Raw genomic sequence first — 26,030 nt, 5'->3', positions numbered from 1 at the left:
TATAGAAATGTTTATATACATATATGGGTTTTCGTATATGTTTCATCTTTAAACCTCTGCTATGGCATTAGGTATATTTAATAATTTACATAAATGCAATACAGCTGTGACCTCAGTGCTGTGGTTGCAAAAATCTGAAACATTTCAACCAATTCAAAAAGAATGCCAGGTTAAATAAAACAGAATTAAATAGGTTGCCCTTGTGTTTAAAATAAATATATGCTATAACACTGGGGAATAGAATACCACTACTGCAAAACTATTCTACAGTTCCACATATAAATACCATGGTCCATCAATTCAGAACTCAGAACACTAGAAGAATGAATTGGTTAATAATATTGAATACTGTAATATCATATTAGACTGCAGCAAACAGCTTGGAAATGACATGAAATGTGTGATGGGCAGTAATACTTACTTTCCTTCAGAGCCATAGCTGTTCATACTGTCTTCTATAGATTCATGGCTGGCCTGTCGAACTGTGCGACTGGGCATATCCACAGCTAATCCTGTCTCTGTGCTTCTCTGGATGCTTTTCAACTTCCGTCCCTCTGTCTCTAAAACAGAAAGAGAAATACCCAGAGTAAAAAACTTTTAATATTGAAGTAACTGAATATCACTGAACCCAGTGTCTGATAACAAAAACATATACCACCATCATAAATTTGGAGCTATCATATCAGGTGATTATTAAAGTCCAGTTTATTGAAGAGTGATTTTAGAAGAGCTGATCCTATTAATATCATCAAGTTATCATACTCAATTGAGCAAACTTTTGGTTAACGTATAACTTTTCTGTTATTGTATAGAAGTATTACTTAAGAGTAACAGTGCAAGACATGCAAAAGCAATCAACAAATCAAAAACCAGTAAAGATTTTACTGGTTTGTTTATCTACTGTGGAAATGGACAAATAGTGTATGTATTGATGTTGTGTGCTTTTATTTTATTCCAGGGCCTAAAAATATTTCTTTTTTAATTGCAGTGAACACTTCCTTAACCAATACGGAGTACAAACAAAAATGTATAGCCATATAGCCTACCCCTAAAAAGATGTAATGTACTCTTCAAATGTACTCTCCAAGCTGTCTTTGCTAAAACATTTCATCAGCAGAAGAACATTGTACATTAACAATAGACAGACGCTGGGGTTTCTATGGGAGATAAAGCCGGTGTGAGTCTATAGATACCTCTGTCTGTCTCTGTCTACACACAGAGTTGAGAGGGAAATGACTCAGAGAGATTCATTGTTATGCATTTTTAGACAAAGCATACTGACATAGTGACATACTGATTTTATAATCTTTGCATAATGTATAGCTAAATATGGGCTGTTGATGTTTGTCCTAATTAATGGAAATATACAACAGACAGAAGTGTTGATTAAAAGCACAGAATCTTTCAAAAACATTGCTGAAATCTATGAATCATCACTTGAAATACCTGAGGCCAGATAAAATATTTACTTTTACTAGTTTGGCATTCATAAATGTGGTCTGGTTTTACAGTGTAGATAGATGCCACATATATTACATGTTCTTTTAAATTAGTTGCATTTGAAACCCTGCAAGCTGTGCCTTATTGCTGATGGTCATACAATGATAGCCTTGAATAAATCAGCTTCTGTGCCTTATAAGAACATTACTGTATTCAAGAATAAAATCATGCTTCATTTCCTTACTATGTGAAGGGAATCATAATAGAATTTATTCTCAAAATATTATTTTGAGAATATTATATTATAAATTCCAAATAGATTTGTCAGTGATGCTATTAATCCATAATAGATATCAATTTTAATGTTGCACCGAGCTATTGATCTTTATTTTTGGCAATAATCTTTATTTTTGATAATTTACATTTGAAATACTATTTGAGTTGCTGATTAGAATTATAAATTTAGATTGTACATTGGTTGAACATCAATTATCATTGACAAACACCAGAGGGACGAAAGGCTGTGGAGCAAAGCAAGAAACTTTATCATGCACATGACACAATGTTGAAATGAGTGATGCTGAAATGTGTTGTCTGAGAAATAAAAAGCAGTAAGAAATTCTGATATTCTGACGTAGCATCTGGAGCACGGTGGCTTAGTGGTTAGCACGTTCACCTCACACCTACAGGGTTGGGGGTTCGATTCCCGCCTCCGCCTTGTGTGTGTGGAGTTTGCATGTTCTACCCGTGCCTCGGGGGTTTCCTCTGGGTACTCTGGTTTCCTCCCCCGGTCCAAAGACATGCATGGTAGGTTGATTGGCATCTCTGGAAAATTGTCCGTAGTGTGCGATTGCGTTAGTGAATGAGAGTGTGTGTGTGCCCTGCAATGGGTTGGCACTCTGTCCAGGGTGTATCCTGCCTTGATGCCCGATGACGGCTGAGATAGGCAAAGGCTCCCCGTGACCCTCACTAGCCACTTAGCTCGAAAATTATTGGCACCCAACGGTGGGGGGTGGGGGTGGGGGTGCCAATGGGGTGGGGGTGGGGGTTTTTTAATCAAAAGTTTGATAAGCTGTAGAGCTACTGTTTGGGTTGTAGATCTACTGTTATCTGTTTAAAGAAACATGTGTCTAAGTGATCCAGTATGCAGGTTGATAATTTTGAAGAAGAAAGTGAAAATAAGTCTCTTGGAGGTGAGTAATAAAGTACTGATAAAAAACAGACAATATTATCTACAGCAATATCTAGCAAATTGTTTGATAGTAAATTAAACGTCTGAAATTTTTTGCCTGATATCAATTTTTCCATTGAAATATTTCATAAAGTCATTACTATTACAAATAGATAGTGTGCGCTTTTTGACAATGTTTTTATTACTAGTTAATTTTGGTACTGGCTTTCTTTCCATGCTAATCGAAATACTGATAATTTAGTTTGAGGCCACTGACGTTCTAATTTCCTAGCTGATTGTTTTAAAGTTAGTTATTTCTCTCTAATTACTTTCCTTTTAAGTGGAGCTACAATATCTACAGTGTAGCAAAACACCTGTTAGGCATGGCTGATGGTTTGACCCATGTTTCTGTTAAACACAGAACACTAAACTTCTGATCAGTTATCATTTCATTAGCCATAAGAACTTTAGACGCAAGAGATCTTATATTTAACAGTCCTAACTACAGATCAAAGGTCCTGGCTGTGCATTAATTAACTTTTCCACATTTTGACATGTTACAACCACAAAGAAACATGTATTTTATTGGGATTTTATGAAATAGACAGAAAGAAAGTGGCACATAATTGTGAAGTGGAATAAAAATGTTAAATGGTGTCCAAATTATTTTTTACAAAGAAATATCTGAAGTGTGGTGTGCATTTGTATTCAGACCCCTTTACTCTGATACCCCTAACTAAAATCCAGTGAAACCAACTGCCTTCAGAAGTCACCTAATTAGTAAATAGAGTGCACCTGTGTGTAATTTAATCTCAGTATAAATACAGCTGTTCTGTGAAGCCCTCAGAAGTGTGTTAGAGAACATTAGTGAAGAAACAGCATCATGAAGACCAAAGAACACACCAGACAGGTCAGGGATAAAGTTGTGGAGAAGTTTAAAGCAGGGTTAGGTTATAAATTAATATAACAAGCCTTGAACATCTCACTGAGCACTGTACAATCCATCATCTGGAAATGGAAAGAGTATGGCACAACTGCAAGCCTACCAAGACATGGTCGTCCACCTAAATTGACAGGCCGTGCAAGGAAAGCATTAATCAGAGAAGCAGCCAAGATGCCCATGGTAACTGCTGGAGGATTTGCAGAGATCCACAGTTCAGGTGGAAGAATCTGTCCACAGGACAAAACTATTAGTTGTCCACTCCACAAATATGGTCTTTATAGAAGAGTGGCAAGATGAAATTCTTTGTTGAAAGAAAGCCATAAGAAATCCTGTTTGCATTTTGTGATAAGCCATGTGGGGGACACAGTAAGCATGTGGAAGAAAGTGCTCTGGTCAGATGAGACCAAAATTGAACTTTTTAGCCAAAATTCAAAACGTTATGTGTGGCAGAAACCTAACACTGCACATCACCCTGAACACACCATCCCCACCGTGAAACATGGTGGTGGCAGCATCATGTTGTGGGGATGCTTTTCTTCAGCAGGTGTAACTGATGTAAAAAGGGAACTCGTTAATTTAACCTGACCTTTGTCTATTTCCTGTATTTTTTTTATTTTTAAATTTTTTCTTAGTGAACTCCACAAAATTTTGTCTTTAATTATTGTTCATAGGATATAATTTTAAAGTAGCAGAACTTTTCCTTGGGAATTTGTTTGAGGAGGGGATGTTATTGGTGGGACACTTCTATGGGGCTTCCTCTGTGAGCCATGCGGTCGCCTCAGTCTGTCTTCCGTATGAGGCCAATGACGCATGTCCTTCTCGCTTCTTCCTTCAATATACGATTGTGTGCGTACCGGTGAAGGAGAAGCTGACGCCCCGTGTCTCCACTTTTATTTCTTTTCTTACAGTAAAAAGAGCTGAGTTTTATTGAGTGGTCGTGTGGTCCTTGTGTGTGTGAGAGTGACCGGTCCAGACACGTTACATAATTTGGTGCCGTGACCCGGATGCACCAGATCTGCTGTAGCCGATTGCTGGGGTTCAACAACATGAGAACACAACGCTTCTGCAACCGACCGATGAAGGATCTTCATCGTTGATGTTTTAGTGGCGCCGTCTGGACATTGAACTGAACTGAGTAACTAAACTATCGATTCACATCACACACACATCGAATTCTACACTTTGTGCACTTTGAACTGTTCTCAGTTTTTGTTTTTTTTCTCATGTCTGGTTAAGAATACAGTAATTGTGAAGTAGCTTAAGTTTCTCTTTTGTGAACTTTTTTCTATTATTTGAAATTTACAGCATGGCCGAAGGGGGGTTGAATGAAGATTTAGTGACGCCACAAATTGGCAGTGGGCGTGGGTTGTTTGGGGTATCCGAGCCTGTAGTTGGCAAACCACGTATCTTGTTCTATGAATAAGTGACTGACCCGACCCTGCTGAATAATGAATTGAGTGAGAAAAATATTCTTCCACCCCTGCCAGTGCTGGTCCTGACAATGTTACGCAGCAACTACGTGACCTCATTGGTGAGCTTGGAAGCCAGGTAGGTGACTCCATTGTCACACGATTGTCGACAAACCAGACATTGCCTGGTTCCATTCCATCGTTTGAGCGGCAACCCTCGAACACATTGCCCCTGTCTACAAGCCTTGATCTGTCCAAACTAAACCTCATAGTCAAAGCTGACATTAAAGAATGTTTACAGGGGATGGTGGTGACAAATGTTCCATCCTAGAGTGGATTGAACAAATGAATATGTAAATACTGAACCATCTCTGTGGCCAGTTGCTGTACTTAGCCCTGAAGTGGTCTACGGAGTACTGCAGCGCTACTTTAGTGAAAGCCCTGGCTCATGCCAGCCGCTAGCCGATTTTTATGCGACCCAGCCGAAGCTTAATGAGCACCCTGTTGACTATTGGGTAAGATTGAATGTGGTGGCTGAGCTAGCAGATATTCACCTGCAAAGATGTGGTAGCAAGATGGCAAATATGAGCTCTGAGATTGCAATGATGTTCATCAGGAATTGTCCGAATCCTGATCTTTCCAACGTCTTTAGGTGTAAGCCCATAAGCAAATGGTCGGCTGAGGAGGTCCAAGAGGCCATCGACGAGCATGAGCGAGACTTTAAGTCACGAAAGCCACTTTTATCTGCGCCCGAAGTCACAGTAAATCAGGCTGTTGTTGCCGAAAAGCCCATCAGATCGCAGGTAGCAATAGGACACGAAAGTGTAGGTGTAACCTCTGCAGCATGCACTGCAAGTCCACACCCTAAAACAAGCGAAGTCACAGAATCAGGCACTTTAATGCGTGTGTTGAAGATGCTAGAAAAGGTGTTAGAGCGCACAACCCCTCCGGTTTCAGAACCAAAGCCTCGTACATCACCGTGGTATCGAGCATCCCCGTATGCAGTGTGCGGGGACCAATCTCATTCAACCTGTTCACACTGCATGAGAGAAAGAAGATGCCTTGATTGTCTAGAGGATGGACATCAACGTAAGCAGTTTCGCAGGTCTGTTGGCGAGGGTGTGGGCCAGAACGGTGAAAGTCAGGGAAACTAGACCACTCACACCAGGGAGAGGGCAGTGTGAGTGTTTAGAGTCAGCCTCTCACCAGTGAGGATGATCTGATGGTCATCTATACCAACCGTTGTTGGGTTGAGTCAGGTGGCAGTGTCGTTTTGTTCCAAAACATTGCTAAGCTAGAAAAAGCTGATAGTTTGTTTTATACCGATGTGTTGGTGAATGATATGGTCGCTTGCCGAGGCTTGTTACACACTGGTTCTATGGCATGTACCATTAATGAAGAAACTGAGCGCAGGCTACTGGATACATGCGGGAGTCTTGAGTCTGTGCAACCCCATGCCGATGTTTTACTTGTAGGGTGTGGCGGTGTTCGGGTTAAGCCCAAGTGTATCCACCGGCTAAAGATGGGTCAATATGTGTATGGGTTTTCAGTTGTGGTGCCTACCTGGCCAAAAAGACCAGTTGATTGTTGGTACTAATGTCATCAAGTATGTTCTCAGTCAACTCAAGCAGTCCGAAAGTTATTGGCGCGTTATGAACCAGCCCAACTTAACAGGAGAACCAGAGATTCAGAGGTTTTTGTGTATGCTGTCTGGGCATGACAGATGGGAAGGTGGTAACATCCCAAACGTTGTCGGTACCGCTAAGCTTACTCAAGCTGTCACGATTCTACCTCAGCAGGAGCACCTTGTGTGGGGTAGACTCCTGACCAGTTCCATAATCTCTGTGGGTAGTGCCGTGCTAGTTGAACTACTCAGGGCACAAACTCATAAAAAAGGTGTTCTTGTCAGCCGTGTTATAGCCACATTGCCTGGAGACAGATGGGTGCCGATTAAGTTGATTAACCCATCTGATAAACCGGTCAATTTGAGACGTAACACTAAAATAGCAGACATATCTCCCGTTCTAGCAGTTGAAGACCTGGACGTGCAGCCCAAACGTGGCGATGGGGGCACTGTGAACGCCTCTCAAGTTAGTATTCGCAACGCACTGCAGAAACTTGGTCTTAGTGATCTTGACATTGAGTCCTGCGAGGTGACTCCGTATTGGAAAGACCAGCTTCTGCAGTTGATTCAGAAGCATCAAGAAGTGTTTTCTAAACATAACCTAGACTGCGGTAAGGCCAAGGAGTTTGTCCACAGGATTCACCTGTCTGATGATCGGCCGTTTAGACTTCTGTATCGGGCGCGTTCCTCCGGCTCAGTATCAGACACTGAGAAAAGTGCTCTCAGAGATGGAAGAGCAAGAGATAATCAGGAAGTCTTGTAGTGAATGGGCCTCTCCGCTGGTCCTGGTATGGAAGAAAAGTGGTGATCTTAGTGTTTGCGTTGATTACCGCTGGCTTAATGCCCGGACCATCAAGGACGCCCACCCCTTACCTCACCAAGCAGACTGCTTGGCGGCCTTGGGCGGAAATACAATCTTTGGCATGATGGATCTCACCTCAGGCTTTTATAATATCGCAATGGCAGAGGAGGACAAAAAGCTTACTGCCTTTACAACGCCAATGGGGCTTTTTGAGTTTAATCGCTTACCACAGGGGTTGTGCAACAGTCCTGCCAGTTTTATGCACCTAATGACAAACATCTTTGGTGATCAAAATTTCCTGATGTTGCTCTGCTATCTGGATGCACATGGAGACTTGTGTATTTTGTCCACTGCGGAGGAAAGCTGATTTTGAGAAAAACAAAATATGACGCATATTTTGAGCGACAAAAAAATTAAACACGGTTTATTTTAATGTTACAAGAGCATCATAATCTTAGAATTTCATTTTTTAAAAAACTAACTAACTAAAATAAAATAAATTTAAAGTAAATATTTATTTTCCAAATCTACAGGGAGCCGCAGCAGAGCACTTGCTGCTCCGGAGCCGCGGGTTGCCGACCCCTGCCTTAGGAGGAGCGTGCGGTTTTTGGGGCACGTCATTGACAGTTCAGGGGTAGCGACAGACCCAGATATGGTTAGTGATATTGGAGCAGTGACTGAGTCTGATTTAATGATGGAGGATGGGGTAACCCCATCCCAGAGAAAGATTAAATCGTTCCTTGGCATGGCGCTCTATTATCAGAGGTTCATTCAAAATTGCTCTGCCATTGCAAAACCGCTGTTTGCCTTGACAGCTGTGCCGAGGGGTAAGAAGCCTCTGGGGAAGCTTGCGGCTGTGTTCAGGAAGTTGAGTCCTGGTGACTGGAAGGAGGAGCACAGTAGGGCCTTCCAGCAGTTAAAAGCTGCTCTAATCAATTCTGTGGTGCTCACTCATCCGGATTTTGGTCACCCATTCATTCTGTCCACTGATGCGTCCATGGACGGTTTGGGTGCTGTGTTATCACAGGTTGCAGAGGGTGAGAGTAGAGCTCGGCCAATCGCTTTTGCAAGCAAAGCCCTTATGCGCGCTCAGGCCAGGTATCCTGCTCACCGCCTGGAGTTTCTGGCTTTGAAGTAGTCCGTCTGCGACAAATTCAGCCACTGGCTGAAAGGCCATGAGTTTGTTGTCTGGACGGACAACAATCCCTTAACTTACATCCTTACAAAGCCCAAGCTCGACGCGTGTGAACAGAGATGGGTTTCCAAGTTAGCACCCTATCGTTTTAGCATCAAGTATATACCTGGCAGTAAGAACATAGTAGCTGACGCTTTAAGTCGCCAACCCTTTGTCCTTAACTGGGTCAGTCAAAGATTGTTGAATGAGCCTTACAGTGTGTTGCTTAAGGAAGCAGAGCAGTTTGAGAAAGACACAGTGCAGGACGCATTCAGGCTTAGTGCTGGTACCCAGACCGCTGAGTTCCCTCCTTGTGTAACAGCAAACCGCTGTCCGCTTTCCAGTGTTGAGGTGTCTGCATTGTTGGCAGGTCACAGTGACTGGGAAGCAGGAGTCAAGTCAAGAGCAACCTCCTGGATTGCCCAAGACACCCAGCATTTGTTGCCACCTGGGTAGTGCCCATTACCAGTCCTGTCACTAGATGAGCTTCGAGACAGACAACAAAATTATCCTTGTCTATCCAGGGTCTTGCTTTATGTTAACAGGGGCAAGAGAGCCTCACGTCGTGAGCGTGCTGGTGAGACGTATAAGATACTCAGGGTCTTGAAACAGTGGGGCAAATTGAAATTGCTTGATGGTGTACTGTATCGCGTAAGCAAAGATAACCTGACAGGAAAGAAACGATTACAGTAAATTGTCCCATCTTCTTTAATTACGCAAGTGATGACAGACGTTGAAGCAGGACACCAGGGCCAAGGTAGAACTATACACCTGGCTAGGCAAAGGTTCTTTTGGATTGGGCTGGAACAAGACATTCGTAGGTATGTTAAGTGTTGTAAGCGCTGCGTCATCAGTAAAACACTTGAGCCTGAAGGCAGAGCCCCACTAGAGAGTGTAAAAACATCAAGCCCAATGGAGCTACTATGCATTGATTTTTGGACAGCAGAAAACTCAAAAGGCCGTAATGTGGACGTACTGGTTGTGACTGACCATTTTTCTCGAATCGCTCACGCTTTCCCATGTCGTGACCAGTCTGCGAGGCAGGTACAATTGTGGGATCATTATTTCTGCGTGTACGGTTTTCCTGACAGTATCCACTCGGATCAGGGGGCCAACTTTGAGAGCCAGCTGATCCAAGAGTTGCTGCAGGTTGCCAGTGTAAAAAAGTCGCGAACAACTGCTTATCATCCCATGGGAAATGGAAGTGTCGAACGGTTTAACAGAACCTTGGGCAACATGATCAGAGCACTCCCACCAAGGTCTAAAGAAAAGTGGTCACAAATGCTTCAGACCCTTACCTTCGCATATAACTGTACTGCGCACGAATCTACTGGCTACGCTCCTTTTTTCTTAATGTTTGGCAGGATCCCAAAGCTACCCATGGATGTGATGTTCAGCAACATTGAGAGAGACCGTGACGTTGTTGATTATGACAAATATGTAAAGAGGTTAACCCTCTGAGGTCTAAGGGTACTTTTAGGGCCTGGAGAAGTTTTGTCATACCCTGACATTTGTGCTTTTTTCAGTTGCTTATAAAGATATAAATGGCTAAAATCTAATATCACTGTAATCAGCACAAACTGGACTACAATAATATGTGAACAAGCATGTACATGATTGTGTTTTTGAGAAAACAATGTTTATGCTTGGTTATTGAAAAATTAAACATTTTAAGTCACTTGAATAAGGCCATAAAACACATACAGAACATTAGTTCACAGGACTTTTGAGAACTGGATCTTGTAGCCTAGAGTTTTTGCTTCAAAATTCTGTGAAAATCATCTTGTTTACTCGCTCACAGAAAACAATATATTGACTTAAATTTTCGAAGACACTTTTTGTTTGTAAAGGGCATATGCGAGTAGGCGTCAACTATCATGAATATTAGTGTGATTCACACCTGAGAAGACAAAGGCCCGCATAATGAGCTGCATAATGAGCCTTTCAGGTAAGTGTGTGACTGAGAGAGGAGTTACAAGATGTGAGGACAAAATAAATGTGTATATTTTTTGTTTGTAGTTTATTTAGAATATTTAACTATCACACAAAATAACTTTAGAAGTTAGTAATAACACAGAAGACACAATCAGGGCAAAACTGTGCAACAAAAAGTGTCAACGGGAAGAGTGCAAGATAAAAAAAGGGTGTAAGGTTTGTAGAAGCCCACTAACCTACTCTGTCACATAGTACCCAGAATTGAACAGTTATACATCTTTGTGCCACTCTAGGAAACAGTTCCTTTTCAGCTGAACACACAAGTGAACATCACATGCCTGGCATTTCCAAGGCATTTCCAACCACACAGGTCCGGATTTCATGTACTGAGTCATTCCTGTGTTTCGGGGGCGTGTACGTGATTAACTGAATCACCTTAGTTCATTTGCATATGAACAGTGTGCTCAGAGGTAGGCGGGAACACATTAGCTATAATTAGGCGAAACAGGAGAAACCGGACCACTCCTTACTTTCTTACAGATTACATAAAAATAGATTATTTGTTTTTGACTTGAATTTGTTTATTTAAAAGTAGAAATTTCAAGTTTTCTATGCATATACAGTATTTATCTTGTATTTGAGGCAAGTATTCGCTGAGATTTGGGTTGTTTTATTTATGTGTCTGTGAAGAGTGGTGACCAAGACCGAAATGGCAGAGAACGCAGTCTGTTTATTTTCTATATTCTACAAAAGCACAGTGTTTTGTTGTTATTATGTGTGTATACAAATAAAAGTAGACCCTTTACAGATTCGATTGATGTATTGCTCTTATCTGTACGATCGAAACTGAAAGTGTAATTTAAGTTAATTTCGGCCTTAACAGGAGATTATGCAACAAAACGTGTATACGCATTCATCGACTCCAGAGGGTTAAAAGATGACCTGAAAGAGGCGCTTACTGTTGCTCAGATGAACATAGATGCCAGTCAACAATGCCAGACTGAGTTGTACAATCAAAAGACGAAGGGTTGTAACATTGAGTTGGGTGATCAAGTTCTGCTGGCTAACAAAGGTGAACATGGGAAGAGAAAATTGGCTGACAGGTGGGAGTCCACGCCTTATAGGATAGTCGTGGTTAACCCCCAGTGCCACGTTTATCGCATACGTAACACCAACACAGGTCAGGAGAAAACTGTTCACTGAAATTTGTTGTTACAAGCGAATTTCCTGCCACTTGAGTTAAGAGAACATGAGTTATCTGAGTACAGTGGTGGATCTGTCCTTAGCAGCAGAAGTGTGTCTATGGATAATGTTGCTCCTGGATCTGAGTTGTGTTCTTTGTCTGATCGGATTGCTAGTTGGGTGGAAAGGACTGCAGCTTCTGATGATCTTCATGGGTTGTCCTGCAGTGCCAATAGTTCTGCGTCTTTGGACGTAGTCCCCGAGTCATTAAAACAGGAACAATCTGGGTCACAAGATGATCAGGCCAAGGAGAGCAACAATGCAGTCAACCCAGATGAAAGTTGTGATTCTGGCAGTTTGCTTTCTGAGACAGTCCATGAGAATCGTTACATTTCAACGTCTGAAGTTGTTGAATCACCTCCTGGCCAAAAGGGAATGGGAGTTCAGAATGGTGAATGGTGTTTAGGGCACCTTTTGTGGGTGATGACCACTTTGTTTGGGGAGGGGATTTTATTGGTGGGACACTTCGGTGGGGCTTCCTCTGTGTGCCATGCAGTCGCCTCAGTCCGTCTTCCATATGAGGCCAATGACGCATGTCCTTCTCGCTTCTCCCTTCAATATACGATTGTGTGTGTACCGGTGAAGGAGAAGCTGACGCCCCGTGTCTCCACTTTTATTTCTTTTCTTACAGTAAAAAGAGCTGAGTTTCATTGAGTGGTCGTGTGGTCCTTGTGTGTGTGAGAGTGACCGGTCCAGACACGTTACACAGGGACAGGGAAGCTGGTCAGAGTTGATGGGAAGATGGATGGAGCCAAATACAGGGCAATCTTAGATGAAAACCTGTTAGAGTCTGCAAAGACTTGAGACTGGGGCAGCGGTTCACCTTCCAGCAAGACAATGACCCTAAACATACAGCCAGCGCTACAATGGAGTGGTTTACATAAAAGCATATTCATGTGTTAGAATGGCCTAGTCAAAGTCCAGACCTAAATCCAATTGAGAATCTGTGGCGAGACTTGTAAATTGCTATTCACAGACGGTTGTCATACAATCTGACTGAGCTTGAGCTATTTTGCAAAGAAGAATGGGCAAAGATTTCTCTCTAGATGTGCAAAGCTGGTAGAGACATACCCCAAAAGACTTGCAACTGTAATTGCAGCGAAAGGTGGTTCTACAAAGTATTGACTCAGTGGGGCTGAATACAAATGCACGCCACACTTTTCAGATATTTATTTGTAAAAAAAAATGTGGACACCATTTATCATTTTCCTTCCACTTCACCATTATGTGCCACTTTGTGTTAGTCTATCATATAAAATCCTAATAAAATACATTTTTGTTTGTGGTTGTAAGGTGTCAAAATGTGAAAAAGTTCAGTGGGTATGAATACTTTTGCAAGGCACTGTATTTCGTTAGCTCCTACAGTACATGGAAAACTACCTTCGAGTACCTATGCTTGCCTAAAACCCTGCTGGCGCCCTGGCTCTCAGAATACACCTAACCAGTGCTGCTGGAGCCCCTAAAGGCCCAGCTAATTTCACATGCTTTAAGATGGAGTCTCCTATAACCAGAGCTCTTTCAGGTTTCTCAGCGGGTGCTTCACTGAGGAGAGCAAACCTGTTAGACATGTGAAGTCGAGTTGTCACCCATTTGAACCGCTGTGAGGGCTCTAACGCTGGAGTTGAAGGGTTACTATCTTCGCCAGATTTTTCCCTACAGAAACTACACTACTATCGCTGTCCCTCTCTAGTGTCTGGATAAGCACCTCTAAAGTTAAGATCTTCTCCGTCAGGGATCTAACTAACATACACTTATCACAAGTAAAATTAACGCTAATGATGGAGGAATTACTAAACATGTTGCAGCTCACACACTGGACAAGCTGAAAGTTTGCCATACTTAATGCTTACGTACCTTTGACTTGAAACAGATCAGAATATTAAAAAGATCCAAAGAGTGTTTCCGCCACTAGCTGTTTGAAAACAGGGAACAAAAAAAGCATCTCCCGAAAAAGAGGAATAAAATTAACTGCGATAGAAAAGTAAATAATTTAAAAAACAAAAGCGACAACGTAAAATATTACCCGAAAATAAAAAACAGTATAATTTAAATGCAGAAAATATATTTTTATTATTTATTTATTTATTTATTTATTTATTTATTTATTTATTTATTTATTTTGTTTTCTGCACTTTTGTAAAGCTGCTTTGAAACAATCTGAATTGTTAAAAGCACTATACAAATAAACTGAATTGACATTCAATTCAGCATTATGGACTTCCACAGGAGGAGCTGAGGAGATTGTTGTATTGTTCTTCCAACGTGACCAGGAAAAGCAGAAGAAAATGAATGTATAAATGAATGAATGATCACCCTATTGTGGAATTATGGTGTGTAGTTATACATAATTGAATTCATATTTTAATATTTAAGTTATTATACCTATATGTAACTCATGAATGTAGTTGCAAATGTCATGAAAATTAAGACATTAAATATGTATCTAAAAAAAAATTTGCATTTGCCATTATTCATTTTGGCTTAACAGTAAAACAGCAGAATATAGGTAAAAGAGTAGAAGGATAAAAATGGACAGGCAGTGTCTCCACTATAATTGGGTACAAGGAATAAGGTGTTGACCTATTTATAGTTGACTGCATATAAAATTGTTCTAATATTAATATAGCCAGACTATTTTAGCTCTTGTGCCATTTTGTCATTGAGGTTTAAAGAAATAATGTGTGCAAATTCTTCAGGTCATTGATGTTTGGAAAAATAACTGATTTTCTGATTTGATCTTTTTACTGATCTTTGATTTGATTAAAACTAACAGTTTGAGTTGCAAAAATATTCAAATAAGAAACAATATATATTTTTCAGTAATAATAAATGTTTCATTGTGTATTAAATGTGCAATAGTGGTTCACTTTAGTTGAAGCAATAGTCTTTTGTATGTGATATTCCAATATACTGTACACTCACTTCTGCCAGGTTGAACTCATCTGGTCATCTCTTATTTCAGAACTCTGCTCATTGAATGTTTTTTATTTATTACATAAGTATATGTAAACTGGTGTGCATAAAAATTCCAGGATATCAGCAGTTATAGAAATTCTTGTAACATACATGTCTGGCACCAAGAAACATTACGCAAAGCTGTTGGCTCGTATATGCATAATTTTATGCACTGCACTGATGCCACATGATTGGCTCATTAAAATGGGATGAGGAGGAATGAGTACAGAATGTGTACAACTGTTCCTAATAAAGTGCTCATTGTGTGTACTCCTTTACTTAGTAATGTTCATTTAGCTCAGAATAACTGACAATGGCAGTTGGAGATCACAGTTGTGTTTGCAAAAATGTTATTGAACATTGAACTTGTATCTGTTGCAAATTGAAAACAAACTTTTTCTACTTTGGAACTTTGGAAGTCCAACTTATCAAGTGCTCAAGCTGCAGACATTCCATTCCACATTAGCTGTAAGAAGGCAGGCAGCAAATGTCAAATGCAAAAAGTATTTATGCAAATATGATAATAGTGGCTTATGAAAAGGACCCACAACAAACAGATTCATCATTAACTATCAATTTAGGTGTGATAAACCACCAAGAATGGGAGGTGTATTATCCATACACAGTGTTTTATTGTACAGAATAAACAGAGCAGGGACTTCTGGCGGCTGGGCACGCGCAATACATGCCTAGAATGGAGCTCCGTCTCGAAAGTCCAAATTTCTGGGATAATATTCTTACATTGAAAAATTAATCCAGATTACTTTACACTGAAGAATCCCTGAAAATTTCTGGATCAAAATCTGCAAAGAATAAACCACCTGGAGATGACACAACAACAAAAAGGCATGCAGAGACGGGCCAAAAGAAGACTCAGCTAAGTCCACCATTTTAACGGCCTTGCAAGATCAAGAAGAGAGGTTCACAATAAAGGTCAAATCGGCAGTAAGAAAAGTGATGGAGGAGCTACTCTCTGGAGAAATCCAAGCTGTAAAGAGCATGATTGAATGATCCAACTCAGTTAACAAACTATGACAGGACATTACCCGCCAGGCCAAAATTAGCAAATCATTACAAGAGCGGATGGATTCCGTGAATGCTAACATGCGTGTAGTTAAACAGGAGGTTAATACACAACAGCAAGAGATAATGAATCGCCGGGACCTCAGTCGGAAATAATCCATGGCACATCCAAGCTGCTTATTTTTCTGACTTTAGCAATGAAACAGCTTCTGAAGAGAATATTGTTTGACAATGTAAGAAGGCAGTTTATGAACAGGGGATTACATCCGTTCCTGATATATCTATCAACTCTGAAAGTGAAGTTCACTGGAACGCTAGATCAGATCAGCAGTAAATTATGGTAAAAAAAAACAAAAACATATTCCTATAAGTACTCTTCAGCGGATAAAATTTTCTGGTGGTCTGGCGCTCCCTGATAACAAATTGTATTATTGAACCTTTCAGGTAAAATCGCTCATATCCTGGTGTGAAAAATACTCTGTACTACCTTGGCTGGCGCTTGATAGAATGTGAAATTGTAAAACTTCATAGAATTGAAGATCGGTTATTTGTTGGAATTAAACCTAAAACAGCATATAAGATACATGGATCAGTTATATTTAACTCCCTGCAGGTCTGGTCAGGTAATATAGTACAACCTATTTGTTGTACTACTAATCTTTGTGATCATTCCCCCATTTAGTATAATTACAATAATTTGCAGAATTCTGTCCCATATGTCTACATGAGCTGGGCCTCTAGGAAGTTTACATTCTGCTTATATGGAGACTTATATGGAGAAAATGGGTTATACTAATTTCAGGACCTCGAAGCTCAACTATGGACATTTCAGTCATTGCTGCACTTTTGAAATCGCCTATTTTACCTTAAGCTAGAATATAACCTAAAAGGGTCTTAACATCAAATCTAATGTCATTGTATCTGTCGTATGTATTTATTTATTTTTGTTTCAAGGCTTTGGCAATTGTATATAGTTTTAAAAATGATGTTTGTTATATATGATGTTTGTTATACAGTATATACACTTAAATACACAATTATTACTGAATATGTGGTGAACTGTACATCTTATGTTAAAACTGAATAATAAAATGTTGATCACACAAAAAGAATAAACAGAGCAAACAAAAAGGCAAGCAAATTCATAAAACAGGCAAGGAATCGATAAACAAAGTAGATAGTTAGTGTAGCAAACAAGTTCAAAAACACAATCCAAAAACAGCAAGAATTCCACAAACATTTTTGGGAGTGGTGAAGCGAGTTTGAGACGGGAGGCATGGAAGGTTGGAGAGATGTAATAATTGGGTCGTAGGTAAAGGTAGTAGGTGACTGGGCTATATACTTATAGGACTGAGTGTTGTACAAGGGAGATTGAGACGTAGGTTTCTAGTAGACAGCCACCCCATTCTTTGACGGGTTCCTTTAGAAATTCTGCAGTGTTATCCCGTGTGACTGTCATGTATCAATCTTGTCTGTAGTACACACAAGACCAGATTCCACTCAATGCACTGTTATCGTTAGAAATGATTCAGTTGCTTGTGATGTCCAAGCGTCACATGTCAAAGCAACTCTCTCAGCTGAGCTCTGAGATTCTCGTATGCTCATTTTTACCTCCTTGTACATGTTGGGCACAGCAATGTCCGTAATGAGCTATCGGGATGGTACTGTGTAGCGAGGCTCCAGAGTTTTCAACAAATAACTTAAGCCTTCGTTCTCTATGATACTGAGAGGGTGCATATCTTTGCAAATGAAATAATGAATTGACTGTGTTATCTTGGTTGCATGTGTTGAGGTTGGTGGTAACTTTGACATGTGAGCTTGCTCCAGAGTGAGTTAAAGAGGATCCACTCTTTTAATGTTAGCTGTTTGCTGCTGTTGTTCTGTTAGCGGTACATCGGAATGGTGCCTTGTTATGTGCTCTCTCAGATTAGTAGTGTTCTTCGAATATTTGACGTTGGCATTGCATATGTTACACGCCGCATGATTTGTCAATCTCTTTTGTGCCGTGTCTGCAACGAAATGCCGAAATGACGCCATATTTCAGGCTCCATTGTAAGCAACTATATTATATGTACACTACCTAGTATTTCCTGTCACTAGTCCAGAGAAAAGAAGACTGCCATCTAGCAGATAGGATATAAACTCAAAATGAAACAACTTAAATAAATCTTGTATGATTTCTTTTAATATTGATATTGCGTTTTTGAGAATCGATACATTATTGTCAAACAAAATATCAAAATACTCACATGTACTGTCCCGGCATGCAGGGGAAACAAACAGAGGAGGGTAAAATGGGTTCGGGGGCCTCAAGCTGGTTTGTAGGGTCATATCTCAGCCTTTCTGCCTTTCCATTCTTGGATCTGGGTCAGTAGGACACTGTAAAATTAAATCGCGTGAAGAACAGGGTTCAGCACCTCTTTGATGGAAAGCAGTTCATGGTTACCCACAACATAACACCTTCAGCAGGTGTTATATTTTCCTGGGGTTCCATGCCCTGAGAGAATACTGCTCAAATGCTGCAGCTAGATGCATCAACCTTCACAACATAGATTGGGTGCATAGAATGGGTAAAGCAATGTTTGAGGTGCTTGAAGGTCCTCTAGGGAGGTTCTGTCAAGGCAGGTTTTTAGGCTTTTCCATAGCAAGCCAGTTAGAGGTGACCAAACTGTAGTGTCTTATAAAACATTGGTAGAAGTTAGCAACACCTTGATGCTGGAAAGAAGTTGGCCATTCAGTCACAGCTTTAACCCTGGTTGCTGATCACGTATCCAAGGAAGGTTATGGTGCTTTGATGGAACTCACACTTCTCTGCTTTCAAGAACATTTGGTGTTGGGCAGGTGGTCAAGCACAGTTCATACTTTGGTAGCATTGTCTGTGAGAGTCTAAGAGTATATTAATATGTTGTCAATATAAACAGTGATGCATTGATTAAGCAAGTCCTTGAAAATCTCTTTCACGAAGACCTGGAATACTGCCAGCGCACTGGTCAGTCCGTAAGGCATTACAAGGTACTTGTATTTTCCTGGGCTGTCAGAAATGTTTTCCATTCATTTTATTCACATCATCTTATAAGCATTCCTCAGGTCTAGCATCATGAAAATTCACACCTCATGGGGCTTTTCTACCACTGGGTGAATCAGTGGAATGGCATAGGGATATCTGACAGGGACAGCGTCTGTGGACGTCAATGCACAGCATGAGGCCCAATCCTTTTTTCCTCAAAGAAGGAACCTGTGCTGGCCAGGGAAGAGGAGGGATGTATAAAGCCCACAGCCAATACCTCCTCTGTGTTATCCTCAATAGCATGGGTCTCAGGCTGTGAGAGTGCGTATTGAGTGAGTATATTCTGCTCTTTGGTCAGGAGGCATTACTGTTCAATGGAGAGTGTAGTCTGGCACGCTCGTGGTGGCACGCTCTTTGCTGAATTCTTCCCTCTGGTCATGGTATTCAGGTGGAATGCAGTCTAAGACGATTTTGGGCTTTCTATGGATGTGGTTTATACTGGCAGATGGAGGCAGTGGAAGCAGATATGAGTTCTTGCTTTTACTGACAAAATTTGAGGATCATGGGAATCTGAGAATAATGCGATTTCAGGAGATTTCATAAAGAAAAATGTGAGTTCATACACATGGCCAAGACTAACCTGAAGGATAAAGGGTACAATCTGGTGGGTAATGTAGCTTACCCCAATGGGTTGGTTGTACATCTCCTTTATCTTGAGGGGAATTGAGCATGGTGTGGTTGGTAAATGCTGTACTATATGTCATAACGACCTGCTGGGTACTCGAATTAGTCTGGTAAAATGTGAATAGGAAGTTTGTACCCGAGGGGCCGCATCCCAGGTCGCTGATGCCCAGTTGAGTGCCCATCCCGTGAGCAGGGTTATCAGGTGCAATTGAGTCCTTGCGGTAGATATTGGCCTGGCAGGACCAGTGGTTCAGTGGTTCAGTGGTTGTTAGTGGTCTGCAACTCAGTAAGTTGCTCCTTGTAAGCCATGAGTAAATCTTCCCGTTGGGCAACCAATCCATAGTTGGTGAAGTATTGTTATTTTATATATAATGTAATATATGTATATATATATATATATATATATATATATATATATATATATATATATATATATATATTTACTTTTTTCTCTTCTGTTTCTAAGCTGCTTTGAGACAATGTGAATTGTGAAAAAGCGCTATACAAATAAATTTAATTTGAATTGAATTTGAAGTTTTGGTAGTGGTAATAGTGGTTTGGGTATGGGATAGGTAAGGCCCCCACCAAAAAAATGGATTGTATATTTGGGTGTCTTTTGTGTCTGTTTATATTATTTCCAGGCCCACCCCCCGACTGTGTCACTTTCCCACTTGCAACTTTATTGGACTCTCCCCCATCCTATTGGCTGCATGGGCATTTCTGGCAGGCATTTCTACCTCTTCAGCTTACTTCCCGGGGCTGTTTTGAAATGTTGTGAGCTGTGGCTTGCATGTTTATTTTAGTGAGCCAGCATTAATGTATCCAATGTTAGAGATTTAAGCACTTATTTACGTTGCTCTGGATAAGGGCGTCTGCCAAATGCTGTAAATGTAAATGTAAATGTAGCAGTAGTAGTAGTAGTAGCCTTTATTGTCACTGGTCACAGGTACCAGAGAAATTAGCCATCAACCTGTCCATACATACAATACATACAATATGACAAGGTGGGGACAGGACAGGAAGACAGGGGATTGGAAAGAAATACAGCATAACATGAGGGAAGGGAGGAGAAAAAACTACCCCCAGACTATTTTGAACAAATGTTTTAAACTCATGGTATCTTAAGTATGTAACTTAGTGAGCCAGCATTAATGTATTCAATGTTAGAGATTTAAGCACTTATGTACGTCGCTCTGGATAAGGGCGTCTGCCAAATGCTGTAAATGTAAATGTATGCTCTGGTGGGAGTACAGTGTAAGAACAGGAAAAACACCTCAGCAACATAAGCACATAAACAGTACGCCATAAACACATGACTTGCAACAGGGGAGGGGAGTGGGGGTGGAGGTAATCCAGCACAGGCAAACAGCCATCAGGTCCTGCAGCCTTTATCCTCGGCGCTGGTCACAGACCCACTTGTCAGACTGGCGGTATAAAGTGGCGAAGGTGTGGGATTTGGGGTGGGGGGTGAATGCATATCTTTAAACATGTGCGTGTGTGTGTGTATGTATATAAGTGTGTAGGCCTGGAGAGTCGCTGCTCCCGGCATCAAATCTCGGTGCCTCAGTCCGCAAGATTGTCATAGCTATACACAGCAAGTTTCCATGGAGACAGCCTTGATCAGGTCCCAGACAGAGTCAACAATCAGCAGGTGTCTGTGGAAGTGGGGGGAGGAACGCAAGAGCATCTCGCTGCACTGCTCATCCAGGGGAATTGTTGTTCCAACAGCGGCCTTGGCCGAGGCCAGTGCTGGTTGAGGGGAGCCAAAAGCAGATAAGCTTGGGATTGTTTGGTCTTGGGGCAAGTAGACGCATTCCAATTTACACAACTACTCTCTTAGTCCATTCTGGTCTCCAAATCGATCTATTTTCCTTTCCAAAGCAGTGAGCTTCTCCGTGATGTTATCCAAAGCAGTATCCAAAGCAGTGAGCTTCACCATGATGTTATCCATATTGCGGTTAATAGTCCCAGCCTCAGTGCTGACCGCTCTGCCCACTGCATCAATCATGAAGGGCACACACACGACCCGCCAGACACACGACCCGCCACCTCTCCCACGCGTCCATCGTATAGCCAGCTGCAAACGTTCCAGCAGGGCAGTCAGGTTCCCACGAACCCAAGCTTCTCGTCGAGAAGATGGTGTCAATTTCATTGAGAGACCAGTTTATCAAATCCATGCTATTTTTAGTTTGGAGAGCAGTGCGGAGAGAGTCTCTCAAAGTATAAGACAATAGACAAGATGAGAGGAGCAAAGCAGGGAAATTAAGGGGGAGGAGAGGGAGAGAAAATGCGACCGCCTTCGTTGAGAGCCAAAAGAGAAGAGTATGTAAATGTATTTGATACATTGCATGTTATAGTGATTGTGTTGTCCTAGCCCTTTCATGCTCTGCTGTATATGCTTCCCTGTAAATTTTGTAAACACAAACTGTTCAGTGATTTGTCAGAAGTCTGTGCCAGATCTTTTCTTTTCTTTTCTTTTCTTTTCTTTTCTTTTCTTTTCTTTTCTTTTCTTTTCTTTTCTTTTCAGTTACAGTTAGAGGGATTTTTATTTATTATTTTGGCCCTGCCGATTTCTGAAGCTGTCACTACCTAAAAACAGAATAAAAACCAAGCAAGTGAAACTGGGTCATGCCACTTTTTTTTTTTACCGTACAAGCTTTATCAAGTTTAACCCAACTTGTTATTTTATCTGCATTTAATTTTAATAGTTATAATCCCAACACAAGAAAATTCACACTGGACCTCTGAACATCTTCTGTTGTGATCGCACAGTTTTATTTTATATTGCTATGTTGTCAAATATCTGAAGTCATCCGGTGTTAACATCCTCAAATCAACACTAGTTGATGCCCCAATGTTTCCATTCCTTTTATTTACTTTCTACCTTTTTCCCCACTTGTATTGATCCCAAGTGAAGAGCTGACTACATGTTTTACTTGTAAGAAATTATTATAGATATTCCCATAAGTCTCATAATAAATCATGTTTATAATTTTCAGTTAGTTATGGTGTGCATTCATTTGGTCTATCATTGTGCCCTGAGTAATTTGCTTTAATGAAACAATCATTTGATCATAAATGCTTCTGATTAAGATTGATAAATTAGACAGATGGATGAACATGTAGATAAGCAATGGAATTGATGTCATGGCCCTTTAGGTATAACAGAACTGTTAATTTCCCATTTTTTTTAATTATTTATTTATTTATTTATTTATTTATTTAAATATGGAGAAGCTATTAAGACTTCCACCCCCCTAAAGTTCAAACCAAATCTACACCCATGTAAGCAGGCATTATACTGCTAGACTGAATCATGATTCCCTGGATATGATTTATGTCTATTATTGTTGATGGAACTTGATCTTCAAGCCATTTTTAGTGATATTTGACCTATATAAGTTGGGAATATTATTTTGCGGAGAGTACATCACAGTAAGCTTTCACAATCTTGAGCAGCCAGATACTAAATCACCATACAAACATTCAAAGACATCCAACTGTGTGTCAGCATGTCCTTTGCAATCTCTAGGTGGCTAGAAACTAGTCATTATCAATCACTCTGACCTCTCTTGTTTCTGTCTGCCTTTGTGTCCTTGTTTCACTTTATTCATACACAACATGGTTACTGCAACTGTCACCACACAGGCACTGAGTCACACTGAGCAGCAGACTGTGGCTTGGTTTAAAGGGGTATTTTGTGCTACAAAACTCATGAGACTTGATAACATACAAATGTAAATTAAAGTTAGTTTACTTATCTCACAGCACTAAATACAAATACATTATCTTACTTATTCAAACCTAGTGGCAATTTAGCATAGTCAGTCAATCTACCAGCAAGCTTTTGAGAGGTTGGAGGAAACTATAGAACCAAGAAGAATCCCAAATATATACAATGACACTGTGCCACAATGCTACCATGAATTTCCAGTTCTAGGATATTGTTTTGGGAATTTACTATACATATACATTAGTTTATGCTAAGGCAAACGTAATGTAATATAATATAAAGAATCCATTTTTGCAATTTGTATTTTTTCTGAATAACCAGTGATAATTAAGCAATGTTATTACAGAAAATATTTTACATTTTTAAGTTGTAAAATAATTGCTATATATTGATTTTTATACAATTATGTTTTTTTAAGATTAGATATCTTAGTTGATTATTAAATTAGATATCTTAATGTCATTTTTTCATTTCAAAACTGCATTCATTCAGAAGGTACATGTATGTATTGCTGAACTCATTTGTGAAATATAAGTTGTCTAGCACATACACTAAGAGAGACAGAGTCTGTGTGCATGTGTGTGTGTGTGTGTGTGTGTGTGTGTGTGTGTGTGTGTGTGTGTTAGAGATCAGAAATGATTGCTGGCTAGACATGGTGTCTCAATTCTCTATGCTACATTCTCTGCACAGTACTTTACACTGAGGCCAAGGAGATACTGTGCATGTGCAAGAAAGAAATAGGACATTAGATGAAAAGTTAAACACATAATTATGTCTAGCACAGTAATATTTCTTATTTTTTAAAACGATAAAGAGAAAATAGAAATGGAAATCATAAATCACATGTAATTATTGCATGTGTGTGCACTGAGCAATCTGAATATGCTTATGGAGCCAACTTGACAACATTGTGTCGTCTCATCATAAGCTAAATATTAGCCAGGAATCCAAGCATGTCTTACTGAAAGAGTGAGTTTGGATAGATGTGCTGACATGATCTTCAGCAAACATTAAAAAAATGGCTAGAAAGCCTTAAAACATTTTTAAAATAATCTAAAAAGAATGCACCAGAAGCATTATTGTTTCTGCTTCATGATTTACTGACCTAAGGCATGGACTTTAACCCTAGATTTGTCTATGATGTTGTGAATCATTGGCATTCCAGGTGGTTTCAAGTTTAAAATTACCACACATAGTCACATACAAGGTGATTTACCTTCCCATATACACACACACATACAGACACTAACCGCCATCATCCTCATCAAAGGAGTTCATGCAGGGGAAGTAGATCGCAAGAGCCTCAAATGAAGCTGACAAACTGATTCGACTCTGTGAGCGCTCCATGTAGAGTCCCGAGGCGGGCGTGGGCGCCGCTTCCGACGGCTTGGGCAGGCGCGCCTGGGCATTCTTCACGCGGAGTACAGCACGCGGCGTCTTGGCAGAAATGTACCGGCTCCCTCGCCAGCAGACAGGGAGGAGAAAAAGAAAATTGTGCAGAAAAATAGAGGAGCAATATTTACAAAATTCTTTCCCCACTTGGCTAATGAATCCCAAAGTTCCTCTCAAGAAATGATGGCCGATGCTGTTGTGTTTTTTCACTCCCTTTGCCTTGGGAAAGGTTGAGTGATAAAGAAAAAACAGGAAAAATGGCAGACAATCTCATTTCAGGAGTCTGTGGCTGTTGCAGACAGCATTATCTATTGCTTTTTGATGTCCAGGCTGATCTTCTTATCCCCCTTTGCTTGGAATGCTGGAGATATAAATGGATGGCATGACGAGGCAGCTCATCAGATTGAGCAGGAGAAAATGCAAGTGAAAGATGTAGAGAGGGCAGAAAAAAAGGACGATAGAGAGACGAAAAAGCTTGTTCAATTCAGACAGTCTGAAGCTGATTCAGTTCATTCAGCAGCAAGCTTTTTGTGGAGGCAAAAGGGGGAGTGCATAGAGCTGTTGCTGGGATTCAGAGGAACAGCCAATCACAGCATGGATGACAGGGTGGGGTGGGGGTTGTCTGGGGCTATGGCTCTGTGAGAATCTTGCATCTAACATTCACTTCACATCTTTTCACATCTTTTTTCCTCTCTCTCTCTCACAGATGTCTCACCTCAAGCTATATATATATATATATATATATATATATATATATATATATATATATATATATATATATATATATAGCTTGAGGTGAGGTAAGACATCTCTCTCTCTCTCTCTCTCTCCTCTCTCTCTCTCTATCTCTCTCTCAGATGTCTCACCTCAAGCTATATATATATATATATATATATATATATATATATATATATATATATATATATATATATTGCTTGAGGGGAGACATCCGCCTCAGCAACAGTTGGTATAATATTGGGACATGCATAATTCAAGCAGCAGAGGAAAATGAGCAACTAAGAAGTCATTCAGGGTGAAGTTTTCTATCATTGTGTTTGGAACATATCATTTTTTACGCTAGTAGTGTCAGTAGTCATGATCCTATACACAGGGTCACAGGGAAATTGGAGCCTATCCCACAGGCAGGGCACAATGTGGGGGCACCCTTGATAGGGTTCCAGTGCAGAGCACACACTCAAACGCTGCTTCACACACTACAGAAAATTTTGAGATGCTAATCAACCTTCAACACATGGCATTGGAAGAAACATGAGTACCCGGAGAAGTCAAGGTTCTGCAAGAAACCTTGAGTCATAATGTTTTTCTGGATGTCACTTTGACTGACATATACGCACATTGTTTTCTTTTATCTGAGAATTGTTTCTATCCATGTGCATCCCTTCAGTAGGATGATGATACAATGTCACAAAAAAGTTAATAAAAAAGGCAGCCTCAAATTGATTTCAGGAACATGACAACGAGTTCAGTATTCTTCA

The 26,030-nt window shown here is 40.4% G+C and overlaps 1 protein-coding gene across 1 annotated transcript in view; it reads right to left on the bottom strand.

Moving 5' to 3' along the window:
* The window catches only part of rims4 (regulating synaptic membrane exocytosis 4), a 41,666-nt gene extending 16,654 nt beyond the window's left edge, over positions 1 to 25,012 (bottom strand). Inside the window, exons 1-2 of the mRNA XM_060867146.1 lie at positions 24,393 to 25,012; positions 422 to 560 (exon numbers count right to left, since the gene is read on the bottom strand). Of these exons, the coding sequence (XP_060723129.1) occupies positions 422 to 560; positions 24,393 to 24,489 (236 nt within the window). The 5' untranslated portion in view covers positions 24,490 to 25,012. The remainder of the gene's footprint in view (positions 1 to 421; positions 561 to 24,392) is intronic.
* Positions 25,013 to 26,030: the final 1,018 nt, after the last annotated feature.

The sequence above is a fragment of the Tachysurus vachellii genome, chromosome 4, assembly GCF_030014155.1.
Source record: "Tachysurus vachellii isolate PV-2020 chromosome 4, HZAU_Pvac_v1, whole genome shotgun sequence".
NCBI lineage: Eukaryota > Metazoa > Chordata > Actinopteri > Siluriformes > Bagridae > Tachysurus > Tachysurus vachellii.
This window is presented reverse-complemented; position numbering and strand designations above follow the sequence as displayed.